Here is a 22,008-nt window from a genome sequence, read left to right on the forward strand (position 1 = left end):
AATCGGCTGAATAAGTTCCTCAATGAACCTCCTCACCCTTTCTCTCTCTCGGTGGGAAGTATGATAAGAGAATGACGATCCAAGTCGATGAATCTGGTCTCATACTGAGTAAAAGTCATAGAACCCTGCTGGAGATGCTCAAACTGCCTCTGATAGATCTCTCTCTGAGTGGTGGGGAGAAACTTCTCCAGAAATAGCTGAGTAAACTGCTCTCAAGTCAAAGCTGGTGATCCGGCTGGTCTAGCCAAGCGATAATCTCTCCACCAAGTCTTGGCGGATCCAGACAAGCGAAAAGTAGCAAAATCGACCCCATTGGTATCCACTATCCCCATGTTCCTGAGAACCTCATGACAGCTGTCTAGATAATCTTGGGGATCCTCAGAAGATGCACCGCTGAAAGTAGTAGTGGAGAGCTTGGTGAACCTGTCCAACCTCCACAAAGCATCGGCAGACATAGTTGCTCCATCACCGGTCGGAGCTACCACACCCAACTGAACTGTTCCAGCTGGCTGAACTGCTGGAGTCTGGAACTAGGGAGCTACCTGCTCCGGAGTGAGAGTAGCAGGAGTCTGGGCTCCTCCTCCAGCCTAAGAGACGGCTGGTGCTGCAGGAAGCAAGCCTGCTCGGGTGACACTCTCCATAAGGCCCACTAGACGAACCAGAGCATCCTAGAGTACGGGGAAGCAATAAACCCCTCTAGGACCTGAGCTGGGCCCACCGGAACTGTCGGGGCCGGAACCTCATCATCAAAGTCAACTTGAGGATCCGCCGCTGGTGCTGCTGCTCTGGGCTGAGCTCTGCCCCTACCTCGGCCTCGGCCTTGCCCTTTGCCCCTCGTGGGAGCTGCTGGTGGGGGCTCGGGCTGTTAGTCAGTGTATGAGGAAGCGTGTGTTCTCGCCATCTGCGAAAGAACAGTAGAAATTCAATTAGCACTGAGAAACCAAATCGCACGACAAGAAAGAATAAATATGAAGTTTTTTCTTAACTCTATAGCCTCTGTGGTAAATACAGACGTCACTGTACCGATCCCGCCGACTCTACTAAGCTTGTTTGTGAATTGTGAGACCTATGTAACCTAGAGCTCTGATATCAACTTGTCACGACCTAGATTTCCCACCCTCGGGAGTCATGATGGTGCCTACTAATGTGAGCTAGGCAAGCCGACTGTTTGAACAAATTACCTTTTTACCCATTTTATATTTTTTTAACAATTATAAAGAAATAACGTGTAGACAGCGAAAATTTCAATAAGCGGAAGAAATACAATAAACTATCTGAAATATGTATTTAATACAACTTTTGAGCCTCAACCACCCAGAACTGGTGTCACAGTTTCATAGACAATCTAAAAATGCTACATACAAAGTCTGAAAGATAAAAGATACACTGTTTCTGAACCGAGTAAAGGAAACAGGAGTAAAGGGATAGAAGGAGACGCCAGGGCCTGCGGACACCTGCAGGACTACCTTGGATCTCCGCGTGGACTGAAGGCAGCCACCCAATCTACGGTCCAAAAGTTGCTACTTCGGGATCTTCACACAGTGCAGAGTGTAGTATCAGCACAACCGACCCCATGTGTTGGTAAGTGCCTAGCCTAACCTCGGCGAAGTAGTGACGAGGTTAGGACCAGACTACCAAATAAACCTGTGCAATTCAACTATAAACAATGGGAAAGAAAAATAGTAATATACAGTCAAGTATGGGAGGGTAACATACTGTGGGGAAACTATCAATTTAGAATAGAAGGCAACAGGTAATTGAAAGAAACAACATATCTCATATATCAACAAAGAATCAGAAATCAATAAGTGCACGGCACCACCCTTCGTGTTTTTACTCTCGTCCTCACCAAAGCATCAAGTAATGAAAATATGCACGGCATCACCCTTATACTTTTACTCTCGTCCTTAAGGCTGTATTGTGGGTCGGGCCTGGGCCTAAACGGGCCAAATGGTCCCGGGCCTTGGCGGGCTGGGCTTTGGCGGTCCCGGGCCAAACGGTGTCGGTCTTCACGGTCCCAATGGGTGGAACCGGCCCACGGTGGTCCGAAGTCCACATGGTCCTGGGCTAAATGGGCTGAGCCCACGAGCCTAAACGGGCCTAACGGGCTTTTTCGTTCCGGGCTATTTTTTTAATTTTTTTTATCTAAGGCAATTTCTTGTAAACTATATATGTATATACTAATATAAATTGTTTATATATAGCTATATAAATATATATAGTATGTATATATATATATATATAAATATATATAGTATATATAGTATGTATAGTATGTATATATAAGGGTGTATTGTGTGTATATATAATTATATATTGCCTTATATAATATATAGCTTATATATATATATTGCCTTATAGTTTATATGTATTAGAGATATATATATTGCCTTATATATATGTATGTATTGGGAAAAAGTGTAATTATAAAAAGTTTGGGGGCCAAATGACTATTTTTTAAACTCCCAGACGGTTGGAAATTGAAGACCAACGGCTAGATTTTAAAAATCTGACCGTTGGTCATTTTTAAAAAAAAAAAATAAAAAATAGCCATTGGGGCCCGTTAGGCCCGTTTGCCGGTGGCTTAACAGTCCCGGGCTCACGGGCTATTTGGGTTGGACCGATCCGCTACGGGCTTATGCACCATTAGAGACCGGCCCATTTGAGACCAGCCCGTTTGGCCCGCGGTCCCGGGCTGGGCCCGGCCCACAATACACCCTTACTCGTCCTCACCAAAAAAATCAAGTAATGAAAATGTGCACGGCATCACCCTTCGTGCTTTTACTCTCGTCCTCACCATATAATCAATATAATCGGCACGGAATGGTACATCATGCGGCATGGCATCACCCTTCGTGCTTTACACTCTTTCTCACAAATCATACACGGCATCACCCTTCGTGCTTTAACACTCTTCCTCGCCCAAACAACAATCACAAATAATAGGGCAAGGGAGTAAATGAAATTACAATAAGAATCCTAGCAAGGGAACAATAGTTCAACAATCAGGTTCCGGCAAGGGAATAACATCAAAAGAAGCATCAACATCCCGGCTAGGGAGATAACATCAAAAACAATAAATTTCCGATAAGGGAGATAATATAATGATTCTCTTCTCTTTTTCACTTTTACTTCTCAACTCACTTCACAACTCGAGCCAATGCTCTAAAAGGTTCAATTACCACTTATACTTTCACATTTCATTATACAACTTGAGTCAACGCTCCTCAATATTCAAATGTCACAATTACTTCTACAAACTTAGCCCAACAATAGAAATTATCATCAAAGCACGAATAATACCACAAAGTCATAATAACCACAATATAAGACTCACGGACATGCTTGACACCAACGTATAGATACTCATCACCATGCCTATACGTCGTACTCGACAAATACCATATAGAAAATAGGACTCGACTCCTAATTCCTCAAGCTAAGATTAGACCAAACACTTACCTCGATGCCACGAACACAATTCAAGTCTCTACTACCGCTTTACCTCTTGATTCCACCACTAATTTGCTCGTATCTAGCCACAAGTTACTTAATTACATCAATAAATTCTAAATGAATCAATTCTAATGCATGAAAATGAGTTTTCTAAAGTTTTACCCAAAAAGTCAAAAATCTCCCCCCCGGCCCACATGGTCAAAACCCGAGGTTCGAACCAAAATCCGATTACCCATTCCCCCACGAACCCAAATATATAATTTATTTTGAAATCGGACCTCAAATCGAGGTCCAAATCCCCAATTTTTGAAAAATCTAGGTTCTACCCAAAACACCCAATTTCCCCCATGAAAAATCATTGATTTTGAGTTGAAATCATGTGAAAAGATATTAATGATTGAAGAAAACTAGTTAGAAATCACTTACAATCGATTAAGAAGAGAAGTTGCCTTTGAAAAATCGCCCTAGAGAGTTTATGTTTTGAGAAGATGTGAAAAATGGTTGAAAATGCGCCTAAGTTATGAACTTACAGGTTGCAGGTATCGCAATTGCGATCAGGGTTCGCAATTGCGATCAGGGTTCGCAATTGCGAACCAGACTTCTGCTACCTTCGCATTTGCGAACATGGGTTCGCATTTGCGAACCCTGAGGAAAACCAGGCCTCTTCGCATTTGCGACTGTGCCTTCGCATGTGCGACCAGTTCTTCGCATTTGCGAATAAGGCAGCCCAGGCCACTTCTCGCATTTGCAATACAATGCTCGCATTTGCGAGCCAGGTTTCGCAAATACGAAGCTTGCAGGCCTGCAACATACCAGCAAATTCCTAAGTGAAATTTTCACTCTATAACCTATCCAAAACTCACCCAAGCCCTCGGGGCTCCAAACCAAACATGCACCCCAACCTAAAAACATCATACAGACTCGCTCGTGCATTCAAATCACTAAAATAACATCAACAACTATGAATTTAGCATCAAAATCATGAAATTTCTTAAGAACTTCAAATTTCCCAATTTTCTCAAATAAGGTCTGATTCACGTCATTTCAAGTCCGTTTCTTACCAAATTTCACAGATTCGACTTAAATCATATATAAGACCTGTACCAGGCTCCGGAACCAAAATACGGGCCCGATATCAATGGTTTCAAACATAAATTCTCTTCTTTACTTCATAATTAATTCAGCAAAACAATTTCTTTCAAAAATTTATTTCTCGGGCTTGGGACCTCGGAATTCGATTCCGGGCATACGCCCAAGTTCCATATTTTCCTACGGACCCTCCGGGACCATCAAATTATGGGTCCGTGTCCGGGTCCGTTTACCCAAAATGTTGACCGAAGTCAACTCAAACTCATTTTAAAGGCAAAATTCATCATTTTTAACATATTTTTACAAAATGGCTTTCCGACTACGCGCCCGGACTGCGCACGCAAATCGAGATGATGCCCAAAGAGGTTTTTAAGGCCTCGGAACACAGAATTTACTTTTAAAACAAGTGATGACCTTTTGGATCATCACAGTCTTCGGGCTCGAGCTTGGTCCATCGAGCTCGAACTCGACTCATCCTGAACTCGGGCTTAAGGCGACCCCTCGAACCCGTGAAATCGGGCATACCTGATTTTGACCGTATACAATCTCCTTTAAGTTTCATTCGACTTCTCAATACGAAAGTCAACTATTTAATTTTAATTTTAATCTTTGAAAATAAATTTTTAGTTTATAAATTATAGATATTATAAAAATATTATGTCTATAATCAAAAGTATTTAAAGAAGTAATTGAAAAACCTTAGCAAAAAACTATCAAATTCGTCATCTTTTTTTAGCTATAAATTACATAAAATAAGAATTAGTAAGACAAAAATAAAATCAAATTTTAAATTGCATTCCTCCTAGATAACTAAAGAATAAATTAATTCATAAAACTCAATTTAAATTAATAGAGGTAAAGTCAATTAATACTATACCAATAAGAACTCTTTTGTTTTGTCAAGTCATTGAAGATACATACCACATGAGAATACATTCAAGATAGCAAATCTTAGGGGGAAAACTATGTATTATAATTTTGCTATGTATAGTTTAATAAGAAAATGCTTTATATAATATAAAATCTTAAGTAATTTTTAAATCCTAATAATATTAGGACTTCTACGTATAATGCAAATAAGAAAAAAAATATAATAATTAATACTTTAATTAATCTAAAGTATTAAATATTAAAAAATTAATTAAATTATTTATTTTATTTAATATAAAATATTTTTAAAGGGTAAAAAAAATCAATCAACACTTCGAGCTCTGCTTCATGCATATAAAATAGAACTGTACTTGTAACTGATATTTTAAACTTTGAATAAATTAATATGAGGACTTTGCAGTTAATAATGAAAGTGTCACTTTGGTTTCCTATTTTCTATTTACCTAATCCTAAAACGTTTTGGAATTTTTCGATTTTCCTAAATGGAATAATCCAAATCCATTTATTGGCAGTTGGCATACGGACGTTAGAGCCTTAATACTATTATTTATAGTCCCCTTTCACTTTGATTTTACAACACACTTTTAGTAATCAAAAACAGTGCGTAAAACATGGCACTTTATGTGCCTTGTACTAATTGGCAAGTTATTCATTTTCTCGGTACTGAACACACAGTTCGGGGCTGTCATGTTCAGTCAACAATCAAACAGAGCAATGCACCCGTCTATATTAGCTGGTCTTTCCCTCCTTCGGGATTTATCAATATTAACACGGATGACAGTTTTATATCCAATTCAGAATTAGCGGGATATAGAGGTGTTGCACGAGACGACAAAGAAAGGTGGATAGGCGGATTCTATGGCAGACTTAGTATGAAAGCAACATCAAGCCTTACAACGGAATTATGGGCTATACATGGTGGTCTAACCCTAGCTAAAAATTACAACTTGAAGAAGGTTATCATTGAAACCGACTCAAATGATGCCCTAATGCTGCTAACGGTGAGAAATGATGTCGAAAGTCACCCTAATCATGATGTGATAGAAGAATGTAGGCGTCTCATGCCCGAACTTCAAATTTGTCTAGTTCATACTTTGAGACAAGGTAACAATTGCATTGACCACTTGTCGAAGTTGGGAAGAAAGCAAAACCAAGAATTGTTTAATATTACATCATCCACCATTTTTCATGCATCAACTGCTTTTGGCAGACATGGCTCACGTAGCATATCCTAGGTACCTGAAACATGTGACGTAACGTGGAGTAGGACAAAAATGTGAAATTATACCATTGGTAAATATTAAGAAGAATATAAATAACATTTCATTTTGTTAATGTCTGAAGGTAGTATATTTCTTTGTAGAATTTTGTATCATTTTCAAGTACTTTTGTGTGATATTTCTATTTGGCTAGAAGTCTGCAAGTCAACTCATCGAAGATGTGGCATTCATTCTTTACTGAGTAAATCAAATAGGATCGATATCACTTTTTTAGGAACTTAAATTATTTTCCTTAATTTATATTTATAGCTCAAATTATTTTTAGTATTATTTAAGTTCGTATTAAATTTTGCGCTCATTGATTGATGCTATTGATATCTTCTAGCTGTTTTTTCCTCTTAACTTTTCTTTACTCAATAAACATTTGCTCTAATACAGGGAATGCAAAATGGCATTGTGGGCAAGGGCGGATCCAGCCCTTCGGTATCGGGTTCAACTAATAGCAGATGTGACCCATAACTTTAAAAAGATAATGGATTAAAAGCTATAAACCTTAAGGTTGAACCCATAAAATTTAAATCCTGAATACGCCTCTTATTGTGGCACCAGACAATGAGGTCATACGTCGCAATATGTTTTATATCACAACCTGTAATACAGCAGTTTCAAATAGCTATCCATCTACTCCCAAAATTTTATTTTGAACAAATTTTCCACTTCTGATATTTACCCAAAATCAAGGTATATAAGAAAGTGAGAAAAGAATGCTCTGACTAACAAAATCACATTAACATTCCCCCACAGGGAACTGTCCTCTCAAGATAATATACAACACTCTATTTTGAGAAAATTGCTACAGATAGCTAAGTGGAAGCGAGGCCTCTCAAAGCCCCATGATATACTAACTATACACCATACACAGCTGATTGTAGTCAATCTCTAGTAAATATTGTCGTTTGACCCAGTGGAAGTTTTATCCTTTGAAAGAGCTATCTTGGCTTTGAGTCACTTGCCTTGCTTCTGAATGTCGATAAGGAAAAAAATGATTTTGGAGCTGTACAAGCAGTAAATTAAACAAAAATTAGCATGTAAAATACTTCGGATCACTGAAGCATAATAATTTTGCAGACTTCAAATTCTGCAATAGTAATATTGACAAATACCAGATGTGCTGTAAATATGATAATATGCAGAAGTCAAAATTGGTCAGATCCTAGTCATGAAAAGTTTAAGTGACAAAATACCAAGAGATATCAACAGAAGTCAAAGAGTCTAGGACGTTGCACTCATATGGGTCCTGTGGAAGTAAAAAAATAGGAGAGCATTCAAAGAGAAAGGACTATGTACATTTGAGGAATGGCCTCTCATTCCTAGTTTCTTTTTGATATACTGCTTGTTTACAATTTTCTCGTTAACAATAAAATTATTTACCTGATAAAAAATCAAATTTCTGTAAGCTCTTTTCTATTATTATGAAGCAAAGTCACAACTATGCTAACACGAGAAGCTTTTTACCATTTCAGTTGTCCTTTTAAAAGTTTTTGCTCATATCTCTGGTGCACAGTTTCTTCACATGGTGGCATTTAATTGATAGAAAATAGAATGCACAAAGAAGAAGACAGGAAAGACCAATTTTATTTACTAAGAGGTCACCTTTAGTTGAGCTCCCTGATAGATGATCCTCCCTCAATTTGAAATTAGCTGGAGGTGCTGGAATAGAAGCGTGCAAGGATTGAACTGCCAGAAGAAAAAAATGTTCAGTTAGTAACTTTTTTATCCAGAATCTTAATAATAAAGCTGGAAAAGATGACTGGATAATTCCGTCAAACATACAACCGAAGGTAAGTGAATAAGTAAATCACCAACTGAACCTTCCAAAACATTCTCATTCACATTTAGATGGATAGAAGTTAAGACCCAAAAACTCCTGGTTTGAAATTGACTTAACATAAGATAGAGCAAAACTGAAATTAACCACTTGGCAAAAAGAAAAACTGAGGATCTCCTTTTCTTCCAAGTTTTCTATATAGTAAAATCTAGCTATCTCTAGATACAAGAAACAGTGATCTCCACTGAATACTTATCTGCGAGCTCTAACTTTTTTCATGTATTGATGTAGAAAGACATTATTTTGAGGGGAATGAACGGACATAAATAGAATTGAATGGATATAGAGGATTCATATGGCCAACCAGATTTAGTATAGCTGATTGATTGATGTAGAAAAACAAATAATAGGAGCTTTAAAGCTCAATGGTAACGGAGTTAAAATAGACCAGCTGAAGCTACAGATAATAAGCACATTTATTTTCCTTAAGAACCATCTACTTCTAATAACGTGATGGATGTTTCACTCTTACCTTTTATCCATTACAAGAGTCATTATGACTAAAAAAGATCCCTTTATTTTCATATTCACTTATGCACTTCCTATCACACATGTCTTGGTGTAACTGTAGTACTATTTTGTTTGTTCGGATGTCAAATTTTCCTCAATAAACACACAAAAAATCTGAGTATCCCGAGCTTATAATATATGGTAACCGGCCACTCTTGAACTGATCAAACAATTAACAATCAGAACAGTTAATTCGAATTTTAGGCAATCAATAAATATTTGCCATACAGAAACAAGAAATCTTTTTTTATTGAATGAAACATCAAAATTTCACCTTGTTCACTGCAAAACTCATCCTCATACAAGCTATCATCGGGTGGATGCCCTTGCGAGAGGCCCATTCTTGACTTTCTAAGATCTTCTGAAGACCGATTATAAGGATCACATCCATCTTCTGTGTCATCGTCTCCTCGAGAGGTAGTTGCAGAAATCAAGTCAACTAGGTTATCTGTGCCACGATTTTTCTTCCCAAATTTCAGTAACTGTTTAAATCCTCTGGCTGTATCCTTGCGCGATTGACTTTGACCAGAATTTGCAACAAACATAGGTTTCTGGGTCATTCCCCATTTCTTCCTAATTCTAGCTGCATCACTCTCTGTCTGACTTAGAGACTGTGAATTCCAGGACACAGGACTCCCCAAAGGCGAGTTCATAGATGCATCAACATCAGACATCTCCCGAGCATAAGAAAAAGGGTGGTGAGCATGTAAATTCCATGAGCCTTGACTTTCTCCAAGTGAATCTTGTACAATTTCACCAGAAAGAAACTCAGAAGGAACAACAGAAGGCAATACAGCTTCAGAAGCAGAGTCTAACTGAGAAGATGATCTCAAAACATCACCATTTTCTGATCCAGAGGTCACCATCTTCTCTGAATCATGACTCAGTCTTGGCTCCCCATTATCAAAGTTTTCCTGAACTTCAGCTTTCGCGTTTTCAAATTCTTCCTCTTCTTTACTCTGGACCCTATCTGATGCATCTTCAGGCTCAACAACCATGTCATTGTATTCATATTCATTGCCCTCAACCTTAGATATGATAGAAGCACCTTTCTGAGTCAGGCCACCTCTAGTGCTGAAGACAGGGTTTTTACTCTTTATTAAGAACGTCTTCGAGTCTGACCTTAAAAATTTATCACTGAGACTTTGGTCCATCTCGTCCTTTTCAAAACGGAGAGGTGCCACAAAACCCTCTGAACTCAAAGGAGATGCTTCCCTAAATTCTCCCACATTGGCAGAGCTTTTCCTCGAGGATTGTGATCGCCGTAATTTGTCCTCTTTGACAAGAGATATTCCTTCATTGGAGCTTTTGTCACGGGTATAGTTTCTAGATTGTGAACGAGTTGTTTTACCAACTGCAGAAGAAGACTTGGTGGTTTCCTTTCTGATGTTAGAGAAGTCTGGGACAGACTGAGCAAGAGGATTGTCAGATTGATATCTTCGTCTACCTGAAGTATTAGTAGCAGCTTTTCCGGCAGACCTTGGAACAGTTAATACTGAGGTGCGAGGTGTAGATGAAGAAAAAGTTTTGACAGGTAAAAGTTTCTTGTTCTGAGTGCTTCTAGAACCATCTTCCCCAATAGATGTTTCATCAAAAGACCTGTCTTCATATATTTTCTGCTTTGAAAATTCAGACATAGCTTCTTCTTCATCACTTTGCTCAAAAACTAATCGTTGCTGTCAAAGGAAACTTCTTCAAGGTTGGTTACACATAACAGAAAAACAACCAATCAACTCTAAGAACAAGAAGCAGATATTGTACATATGTGGGTGTAGTATTGCTGAATTTATCAATAGAACAGAACTAAAATACCTGATCCCTCCTCAAAATTGACCTCGAATTAAATGATTGAAGTCTCTCGACATGTCGACGGGCACCAGAAACAGCACTTTCCTTGTCAGTGGATCCTGCAAACTTGCCCTTCATCTCAGCTATACTCCTCTCAAGGCTGTTCTCCAGAGCCTTTAGTTTGGCTTCCTTCTCAGCTCTCTTAGAATTCCATTCTTCCCTAAGTTTTGCATCCCTTTTCTGCATATATTTCTCATAGAATTTTCCTCGAGAACTATCTGAAAAACTGAGGTCAGAGGAAGTCATAATTAAAACATCTCCATAAGTCTGATTGTCAGCCTCTTTAGTCAGTGGAGTAATAGCAGATCTGTCTATGTCATCAGAACTTGTGGCAGGTTCATTCAACATGTAATTGTCAGAGAATTGAACAACAGCATTATCTATAACAGGCTTCCTGTTGGAAGAAGTTGCAACTGGCCGGCCTTGCATGTCACTGGCCTTGCTTTTCCTGGTAGAATTAGATTGGTCTTCAGAGGCACGTAGTTTGTGCTCGGTAAAAAGCCTCTCGAGCTCATTCGCTTTCATTTTCAATTCATCATTCAACTCCTGGTTTCCTTTTGACCGCCTTACCCTCTGAACTTGCCCTATAGGTGATGTAAAAAATGACTTGGGTCCCTCCTGAGCCTCCATAAACACTTTACCAGACACCAGCACGTCGCTAGTTCCAGAATTGCTTTCAGCTCTGCTATCTTGTGCCTTCTTGATCTGCTGGGCAGAAGCACCTTGTTTTTTAAGCTTCACTAGTTGCTGGCTGAAATCCTTTCCCTTTGATGCAGAAGCACCAGCTAATTTCTCATATGGAGCCACCTCATCTTCTTCAACTTCCTCAGTTTTGCCAGGTGATCGCCCTCTTGATTGAAGATAACGAGAATTATTTTCGACGCCTTTAGCAGCAAAAGATTCTGCAACTTCTAATCTAGAACTACTATCCAACTGCACAGAGTCCTCTGTAGTCCTTTGAGAGGCCTTATCTCGTAATTGTGAAACCGAATGATTACTTGATCCAAGTACCTCCTGATGATTCCGAATCTTGGCCTGCACAGATTCAGGCCCTTGCTGAGCACCATTATTTTTCAGGCCAGGAACCTGATGAACCAATAGGACTTTACTCCCACCAAGCTCATTACCCCCTTGGGACCCTGTGAATTCTGAGTTGGAAGTCAAAGCAATTTCGTCGCTCTTACTCTCAGGGGATGTGAGGAACTGCCCTCCAGGTTTCAGTTGATTTTTCAGACTCTTATCCTCATCCCTTCTAATAAGTGAGATTGACTTAGTCTTCCCGCAAGCTTGATCTTTCCATCCATCACTATCAAAGATACGTGAATTAGAATTTGGTGTAAATTCAGAAGAATCATCAATATTCCCACAAGAACCAGTTAATCGTTCTGCTCCAGCAACTTCTTCCTTTTCATTTGTGTATGCAACCCTCAAATTAGCGTCTGTCTGTTCATTCAATCTGCTTTCACTAACCATAGACGGAACATTGCATGAATTTGACCCACCAAAACTTACTCCATCAGTCAAAACTGATGTCTTTTGGTCCTTTGAATTGGACTGAGAAACAGAGGCAGAAGATGGGGTGCATTGAGGGCTCTCAGTGTCCTTGTCCCCGCTCAAATCAATGCTCATGTCACTGGCACCACTCCATCTTCTCAACACCGCCTTTTCAACGACAGGTGGGGCTGAGACATCAGATGACAACCTCTGAAGCTCTGCAAGCTTTCCAACAACTGGCTTGCCGACGCTCCCAGAACTTTCCTTCTGCTTGTTCTCAAACAAGCTGATACGATCCTGAACGCTGAGCCGCCTTTTATGTCTACTAAGCTCAGCTGATTTGGCTTTCTGGGAAGAAGTGTCGTCTTCCTTTTCTTTCTCAACAATGACATCCCTTTCCTTACTCTTCTCTTCTGATTCCACGCTTGATTCTCTGCTATGTTGCAAAAGGGGTGTCGGTTGCTGACATATTGAGGGCATATATTGGTCAAGGTGCTGGGGATGTCGCTGCTGTTTGATAGAATAGGCTCCACGACTGGTAGAATGGGGCAGAGTGGGTGGCTGGTTGGAAATAGCAGGGTCATCGTCAATGGACATGTCTGATCCATAAGAGCACCGAACAGCTTGATTGTCTCTTTGCACCCCTTTCCAAGGGTTGATCAAGTCTGGCCGCCTCTCTGTCAAGGATATAAATTTGTTGCATGCTTCACTGAAAAAGAAAGAGATCCATTTATATATTTGAAATTGTAAAAGAAAATAAAATGACCTGATTCCATAACCCAAAGGGGATGAAAAAACTAAAAATGCTGACAGCATATTATCCAGTATATAATACAAAGTTGTATATATGATTGCTATGTAAGCATTGATGTGCTCCTTGTTTCATTGGCAATACAAGCAACTTTTGAATAAAAAAATCACTTTGTTTCCTTAGTTTAGGCTTACACCACATTGATTGCAGTCTAATACAAATTACATTTAGTCAAATTGTTAGTGAGCCAAGACTTTTAAAAAGTAAAATTACATTGCTATTTAAGCTACTTGTCAAAAAATATTACATATAAGTTGCCGTCCCATTTTTCAATAAATGGAAATTAAATATACTAAAATATTTTAGCGAGCTAAACTTTTTAATATAAAAGTATGTTGCTATTTAAATTTAATATTCAAAAATATCTCATTTAAGTCACTGTGTAAACATTCTTTTTTCAGAACTAAAATGGGAATCGGCACAACAAATAAAGTCCACACAACAGTTTGCAATACTGCACCCACAGAGTCTCTGTTTCCCAAACTGAGTGCCCCACTACGTTATGAGAGGCAATTTGACCTTACTTGTAATGAATTCAAAAGATAATTACTTATTTTCATAAAATAGATACTAGGAAACTACCTGAAATGCATGAAAAGATAGAAGTTTTTACATTTTAAAATATTAAATATATACACGAAAATTTGGTTAAGATAAAGTGGGGCGGAGGGATTATATGGTTCAGGCTTTCAGCAAACCCATTTCTTTGTTACTGCTTGCAAACGTTTATTCCTCCTTTGGAATTTTGACATATTCCCTAATGAACTAGTGCAAGAAAAGGATATCAAAATCTCATGTGAAGCTTGGGTAAAATAACTAGTTTGATTGAAATGCCTAAGGAAGGCATTGTGTTTCGGAGCAAGTTGAAATATTAAAAAGAAAGAACCCAAATTAACACATGAACTAATTTCAAAAGAGCACATCTCTCAATGTAAAAAGAATTATGTTGTGGATTATATATCAAAATAAAGCTCTTGAAGTTTGATTTTTAATGCTTCAAACCGTTCGTCATTTGGACATTCCTACGAAAAGTTGTGTGTTTTACTAAAAGGTGTCCAACCGGAAAAAACTTAGATCACAAGGTACAACCCGTGATGCGTGAGGTACAAGTCGCGCAGGCACTTAAGTCTATATAAGGCAGTGACAGGCAACAGCTACTTTATGGGATTTTTAAGTGAGGGAATTGGAGCTTGAGACTTTGTCTACCAATTAAGGTATGGTGTTTGAGTTTATTTTACTCATTATACATTGATATCATTCCTCCCAAACACTATATTATTGGTCTAATCTTCCAAGAATAATTAAAATTGCCAAACTTTGAATTTCTATGAAAGTTTCAAGAAGGTAATTCCAATAATTTAAACTCATTTTCATCAATGTTAACTCATAACAATTCAATTCTCGGCGTTTTTCTATTTATTTCCATTTAAATCCATATTCCTCCAACAAACCAAAATATTTTATTTGAGTGAACTCTTAATTGTTCACATATAACTTAGCTAATAAATGATTCAATAGATTAAATATGGTCATTATATTTCACAATTTAATTCCCAAAACACTATTCATCATCTTAACCAATTTCTAAAAAACATCATTCATGCCATAAGCTAGGGTTTTTGATTTAAACTTTCCAACCAATGCAACTTCAAAATTGTTCTCTAAATACTCTTAATTGCTCATAATAAATGAATTTGAGTTGTTGGAATTACCTCCTTGAAGCTCTTTTGAAATATTCAAACTTTGGAATTTTTTAGTTCTTTTTTTTTTAAAGGTAAATAATTTTATTAGTGTTGGAAAACCTCCGTTACGAAAAGTATACCAAAAAGTATAGAAACCTACACCAAAATATGGTTCACTACAAAAGTCACCCACTCATCTATACTAACAAGACCCCATTGGTGCACCAAAAAGAAACTAGAGACAAGAGGCTACTCATTATATGTACAAATCATTCCAACGCTCTTATATTCCTCTCCCTCCACACAACCAACATAAGAGCTAGTGGGGCTACATCCCACACCTGGAGTCTTCTCTTTCTCCTTTTGAAATTCCAGCTATACAACGTCTCCCTTACTGAACTTGACATAAACCTCTTTTTGGTGCTTTTGAAAGATTAGACCAATAATCTAGTGTTTGAGAGGATGAAATGGTGTTATGTTCTATATACAATGAGCAAAATGAACTCAACTCTATATAAAACTCATTTTAATTGGTAGACAAAGTCCCAAGCTCCAATTCCCTCTTTAGCTCAAAGCCTAGCTCAAAAATTCCGAAAAAAAGTAGTTGTTGCATGTTATTATATAGGCCCAAGTGCTTGCACGACTTGTACCTTGCGCTCGCAGTTTGTACCTCGTGATCCAATTTTTTTCTGTTGGACACTTTTCTATAAAACACACATAACTTTTTTTAGAAATGTCCAAGTGACGAACAATTTGAAGCATTTGAAACTGGACTTCAAGAGTTTTAACTTAATATATAATTCACAACATAATTCTTTAATACATTAGGAGTTGTGCCCTTTTGAAGTTGGGGCATATGTTACTTTAGGTGTTCTTTCCCGTTAACATTTTCAACTGCTCCGAAACACTTTTCTACACTTCCGAACATCCTTAATACCTTTCAAACCATGTCCACTTATATTTCATGTTCGAACAATATTCTTCAAAATATTAGCTCTCATTAGCATGCAAAAATAAGTGTTTTAACATTCATTAGCGCACTTTAAAAGGTTGAAAGCTTATGAAAGTTTCAAGGTCGCCACAATATCCCCCCACTTACAAACATTCATCTATGATGCCACCAGTGTTTAAAAAAGCGATCACTTCGTTGCCTTAAGCGAGAAGCAATGCGAAGCGACAACTCATCGCTTTTCTGAAGCTGGGGCGACTCGACCATCAAAAGCAATCGCTTCATCACCTGAAGCGAGAAGTAACACACAAGCGAGAAGCGAAAAGGCGATCGCTTCAGTCAAAAAGGGTCAATTTTTTTTGAAAAAAAGATTGGGTCTTTTAATTATTCAAAACATAGACCCCAAAGTGAGACATTTCTTCTCTTCCTCCATTCCATCGAGCATCGTCGTTGTTGCTAGGGTTCCAGAAGTCCGTCCAACATCTAGGTAATTTGTTCTTCTTTCTTCTTTCTTCTTTCTTCTTCTTCTCCTTTTTTCTTCTCCTTTTTTTCTCTCTTCTTTCTTCTTCTTCCCGTCTACTGCTGCTCACTGGTAGGGCAGGCAGCGATCCTTCTTTTTTCCTTTTATTCTACGTATACAGCCTTTATTTATTAATTTTTGTGTGTATTTCAGTTTATAAACTTAATTATTATATTTTGGAATGTTGCTGCTTTGCTGATTTTAGTATATTAATCTTAATTATTATTATTTTTTCCAGTTTATTTCCTTTTTCTTTGAAATGTTATTGATTTCAGTAATTTAGTGCTTTTGATTTTGCTTATCCTATGGTTTATGGAGGATTTTGTGGTACCTATTTTTAAGTTTTTAAATTGAACTTTTGATTATTTATATTGTCTCTTTGCAAGGTTCACTTTATGTTTTCTAAGAATTGCGTTTCACTTCAATGAAGTGTGCGCTACGCTTCACGCTTCGCTTTTGAGGTGAAGCGAGCCCCTGTCGCTTTTTTGCGCTTCTCGCTCTCAAAAACACTGGATGCTACTAATTTCATTCATGCATATTGATTTATATAACTCTTGCACCACCATGAGGTGGTTTTGCTATGATTCATACCGAGTATTCCAATACGTAGGCTCCATCCTATGTTGCCATTTTGCAGGCATAGGTCCAATGCTGGACAAGCGACATGCAAGCTAGGGTCTTGTTTCATCCTTGTTTTGGCTAGCCTAATTTTGATCATGGCAGCACGCCACCTATACTTATTGAATAATCGGATTAAGCATGTAATATTTCATATTTCGTTCTTAAGTGTCACAGATAAGCTCAATAGATGGTGACGAGTGGTATTTTGGGGGATGGGTACTCGTATGACGTTGGTGAATTACTATTATTTTTGTGTAATCTTTGATGATGATGTTTGGCCATTCAAGGTTGTTAGCTATGTTTAAATGTTCATTTTAAAGAATGATGTATTCTTATGCCATGTTATGGAAAGATATTTATTTATTTTATTTTTTAAACAAAATAATGAATAATGTGTGCATATGGGCATGAAATGGATAGAGGTACATAATAATGGTTCACTCGGTATAGGTTGGCGATATTTAAATAATCTAAAAATTGAGGCTCGGGATGAGCAATCTAATAGTATACAAGATGAGGTTTTATATTGCAGACAATATTGTGTTAATTGACAATATTATCGAGCGGTCCATTAAAAGCTTGAAATGTGGAAAAGAGTCTAGAGCGTAAATCATCAACAAAAGAGATAGTGTTAGCTTCAATAGAAGTCTAGCAGAACAAAAGCGTACGAGTTCAGCCCCACAGGAAGAATGAAGTTGAAATGAGATAAGGAATTGTGGTGCCTAAGTGTAAATAATTCGGATATCTAGACACAATGTGCTAGTATAGTGTATGATAGATGAAAATGTAACATATAAAATTAAAATAGCATGACTGAAAGGAAAGAGTGCTACATGAGTGCAAGGCGATATCCTTGGACCAGAGAGGTAAACTCTTCCTGGTTAAATCAGAAAAATTATTTTTTTCCATCCACCTAAGCTTTAGTGATAGTTACCTGGTATCTGTATTGGAGGGAGGGTGCAGGTAGCAGTAGAATAATCAAGGTGCTCACAAGTTGCAACCACATTATACAAAAAAATCAGACGAACTGCTCAGTCCCATTATGGATAATAAACATGATCCAAGCCCTTTGAAACCAGGCACTACAACTTAAGGCGCGTTGGGTAATACGAGTTCCAAATTGCTATTACTTCGATATATTTCAGGTCATCTTTAGACAATTTTGGCTTTTATGAGTTAGGAATCACTTAGACCAGTTCAAGGATTTGTTTGTCATTCGCCAATGACAAACCAAAACCAGCATTTGCCCTCATAGTTCCAATTCTTTCTCTGAGTAACCAGCTAATTTAAACACAATGGCACACCAAGAGAATGAGGGCACTTATTGTGCAGACAGCCAGTTGGAACTGCATGCTATACAAGCTTAAGCTACAACAATTAGGATATTAGGATATATTGAATCCAAGACTAACTTCTGCGAGAGGATAGACATGGGGGGAGAAGGAAGGTTTGGAAAGAGCTAATGAACATAGAAAGGCTCAAGAGATCCTTACCTCAAGCGATGGGCACCAAACTGGTCTGCAAACATTTGAAGTTCTGATACTGTGTCTAGATTGAACCCGGCAGCTGCTGCACGAGAAGAAGCTGTAGTTAAGTCCTGTCGAACTGCAGTAAGCCTCACATCAATAGCTCGCAGTAACTCCTTCCTGTGTAAACATGCAGTAGTGAACATGAAATTAAGCAACAAATGCTACAAGCAAACCATGCATGAAGAAGCAAAAAGAGGCCATACTTTGTTGCATCAGCTGCTACCATAACTCCAGATCCACCACTTCCTGGAAGAATTATAAAGCCGATAGCAATGTCAGAGAAAACTAACACAGTGCCACAGAACTAGTGGGTTAAATACAGTAATTTAGAATGAAATTCGGTCTTGAATCTCGGATCTAATAGCCAAAATTAGTAACACGTGAATAATGGATCAACAAACTTGGTAAAGCATTTATCACACTCGAGTTTACAACAAAGAGAGCTTATTAAGTAGTAATAACTAAAGAAACCAGGAAAACTTATTGAAATTAATGTTTATCAAATGTGTAAAGGCGTTCATCGCCACCCAAAAATGAGCCCAAAATTTCATGGTATCTACACAGAAGAACGTTCTTTAACGCATAATTATCCACAATATAGTTCTCTAGGGATCCAACTATAAATAACAATATCTGACATGACCATCAATTCTAGACTTTTTCTTATCCTCCAAAGCTAGACCATAATAAGAAGGAAAAGGAGAAGTATGAGATAATGCCAAGATTGCATACACTTCCTAGTAAAAATTGTAGTCCCAATGACAAAACATAAGAGTGTTAAAAACAATGGAACAACAACAACAATCAAAAGAGGGAATGGGCAGAATAAAGGAGACAAAATTAAGGAAATGACAACCTAATGAGAAGTCGACTCCTTTACATTGAAGAGTTATTGAGTTATAGAGAGTGAAAGCGGCCTGAACAAAATAGAATTCGATGTATAAGATTATATTGCCGACCCCTAATTGTTTTGGATTGAGAGAAAGAAGCTTCTATATGTAGAAGAGTTACTTTGAGGTGTGAAATGTGGACTATTATTATGCTAATGTTGCAGAAGCAAGGTACTTAACAAATGGTGAACAGAAAGATAGGTCACTTAGCATTCTTACCTGTGCTATTAAACTGATATCCTTCTCCCTGAAATAACGGAAAAAGAAGCTTATAATTTACTAATTATTTTAGTCACTTAGTTGTATATGACAGTTTACAATGACAGAGTTCATTACCTGGGAATATATTCTTCTGGCGGCTTCAAGCTGAGACATTTCGACATCTAAGATATTGACAAGCTCCAAAACTTCTGGTGTGCTAACAAATCTCACAAACCTGGAATACATGTGACATCAATCACATCATTCGTCATTTTCCCAGTTTTTCCTGGAGAAGTTGAACAGGTAATTACCTTTCTAGAGTTCCCTTCGTGAACCATGTTTCAGAATTTTTACGCCTTTTAACTTCAAGCTTGATAGACTGAACTGCCAATGCAACTTGTTCTTCTGCAACTTTTAAATGGGTCACAAACGGCTTTAATAATCCTGATGCCAGTTTCTCCGTGTTTCCATCACTGGAAACAAACAATTCACATCTGTCCAATCAATTTAGAATAAATTAGGAAAATTCATAAAATTTCGCCAGAAATGTAAAAAGTGCATAGCTATAACTCACCGAGAGCGTTTTGGTGACAGCTGGAAAACCGCAAAATCAAGCAGCGTACTGGATTCCATCTTCCCCCTCCTCTCCGCTCCTTGACTAAAACAGTACAATCTTCAGATTGGCTTCTTTCATATATACCCTCGCCCCCTCTTAAATTTCATGAAAAATCCACAAAAAGCGTGAGCAACATACAGAATCCCAAGTATATACAGAAAATTAGTAACTTTTAGAGTTTACATAAGCTTGAGAGCCAGAATGAGTATTGGATAATTTCATAAGCAAACTAAAAAGAAAGAACACATTACAACAACAACAACAACAAACCCACTGTAATTTCACTAGTGGGGTCTGGGGAAATGATAGATCTTCAAGCAAAATGAGCATGAAGAGTAGAACTTTATTAAAGCAAGATTTGATATGGCACTTCTATAATGTGAAATTCCTTCAGATCACGGTTATACATCAATCACTCAACTATGCTTAAATCCCAAACTAGCGGGAGCTGGCTAGATATATGGATCCTCAATATCAATTTTCAAGCGCCAAATCCGGTTTAGGCAAAACAAATTTCAAATGACAAATCCAATGTGAAATTCTGTACAAATATAACAAGTAAGAATACAAAATAAGCTTGCAAGACTCAGAGTGAAGTCCTCAAAAGTCTCGGATAAGAAAAGCTCAAACAACTTTATTCATCGAGCAACAAAAAGCAATCAGTGAGAATGAAATTGTATTAGCAAACTGATGAGCTTACTTGAACAAATGATGAAAGTCAATACACTAGCAATTAGGGGGACTAACAATTTTCAGAAATATGAAAGTGAGAATATATTTTACACTATCAGGTCCTGAAAAGGACATCTAAGGTAAGCCTCCTTACAATGTGAAATTTGTCATCTTGAAAATACAACAGGTGACCTGCTACAATACGTTAAGGTGACCTAATGGCGTAAAAATTCCTTAGGCCGACTGCATATATTACTTAAACTGTTTGAAATAAGAACTCAGCTTAACAATGTGAAGGCAGAGATCTTCAATTACAGTGCAAGATCATCCTAATTCAGGTCATACCCGAACCAGCATTTTGTTCTTGCTTTTTCCGCGCTCTATTAGCTAGCACGAAAATAGCTTCCTCCTATTAGAGCCTTTGATTTTCTAGCTGTTTAGATATAAAAACCCTAAATATTTCAAATAGCCAAATACAATGTGTAACACAGTATAAGATAAATAGAGTAGTAAAATGCAAAATAAATTTCAAAATTATCGGAATTAAGTTCTCACAGCTCTTAGATAAGCAAAATTCAAACAACTGATCTATTAAGCACCCGAAAATAAATGCAAGCAACGAGATTGACATAAAATTACCAAATAATGACCTTAAGCAACTGAAAGAACCCTAGAAATTAGGGTAAATAACAATTAATCGGAAAAAAAGGTAGTGGAAATTAAAAAGCACCTTAGCAATGTGAAGGTAAATATCTTCGATTTCTTAGCCTGATCGTAATAATTTAGTTTAATTCTGAACCAGCATTTTCGTTTTTTTATTTCTTTTGAAGAAAAAAGCTTTATTATGGTGAAAATGGAGATACAGTAGAGAGAGAGAAGTGTTGAGTGGAGGGGAAGGGGTAGGGTGTTGTGCGTTGGACAAAATCGTAATTTTATTGAGTTGTAATCTTAAACTTTAGAAAAAGTCCCTGCGGCTTATGTTTTCAAATGCACCAATAATTGTTTGACATTTGTTCCAATTTTTTCTATTTAAGCCAACCAATTTCAAATTGTTCCTTTTTGGTCACTATTTTTAATCTTGCTCGTGGTCATGGACGTGTGTGTGACGTGTCATGCGTGTA

At 37.6% G+C, this 22,008-nt stretch overlaps 1 protein-coding gene across 2 annotated transcripts; it reads right to left on the bottom strand.

The window, feature by feature from the left end:
- Positions 1–7,229: 7,229 nt before the first annotated feature.
- LOC104215122 (COP1-interacting protein 7-like) lies at positions 7,230–21,787 on the bottom strand. 2 transcript variants are annotated; one of them, XM_009764869.2, is made up of 11 exons: positions 21,618–21,787; positions 20,174–20,257; positions 19,911–20,093; positions 19,735–19,834; positions 19,618–19,645; positions 18,712–18,754; positions 18,473–18,625; positions 10,867–13,105; positions 9,329–10,730; positions 8,310–8,393; positions 7,230–7,710 (listed from the first exon to the last, which is right to left on the bottom strand). In XM_009764869.2, exons 2-11 carry the CDS (start codon positions 20,230–20,232, stop codon positions 7,646–7,648), a joined length of 4,356 nt encoding a protein of 1,451 aa, XP_009763171.1. In that variant the 5' UTR covers positions 20,233–20,257; positions 21,618–21,787; the 3' UTR covers positions 7,230–7,645. The 2 variants fall into 2 exon arrangements, with proteins under 2 accessions (XP_009763171.1, XP_009763170.1); XM_009764868.2 differs by having other exon boundaries at positions 20,174–20,310.
- Positions 21,788–22,008: the final 221 nt, after the last annotated feature.

The sequence above is a fragment of the Nicotiana sylvestris genome, chromosome 10, assembly GCF_000393655.2.
Source record: "Nicotiana sylvestris chromosome 10, ASM39365v2, whole genome shotgun sequence".
Lineage (NCBI taxonomy): Eukaryota > Viridiplantae > Streptophyta > Magnoliopsida > Solanales > Solanaceae > Nicotiana > Nicotiana sylvestris.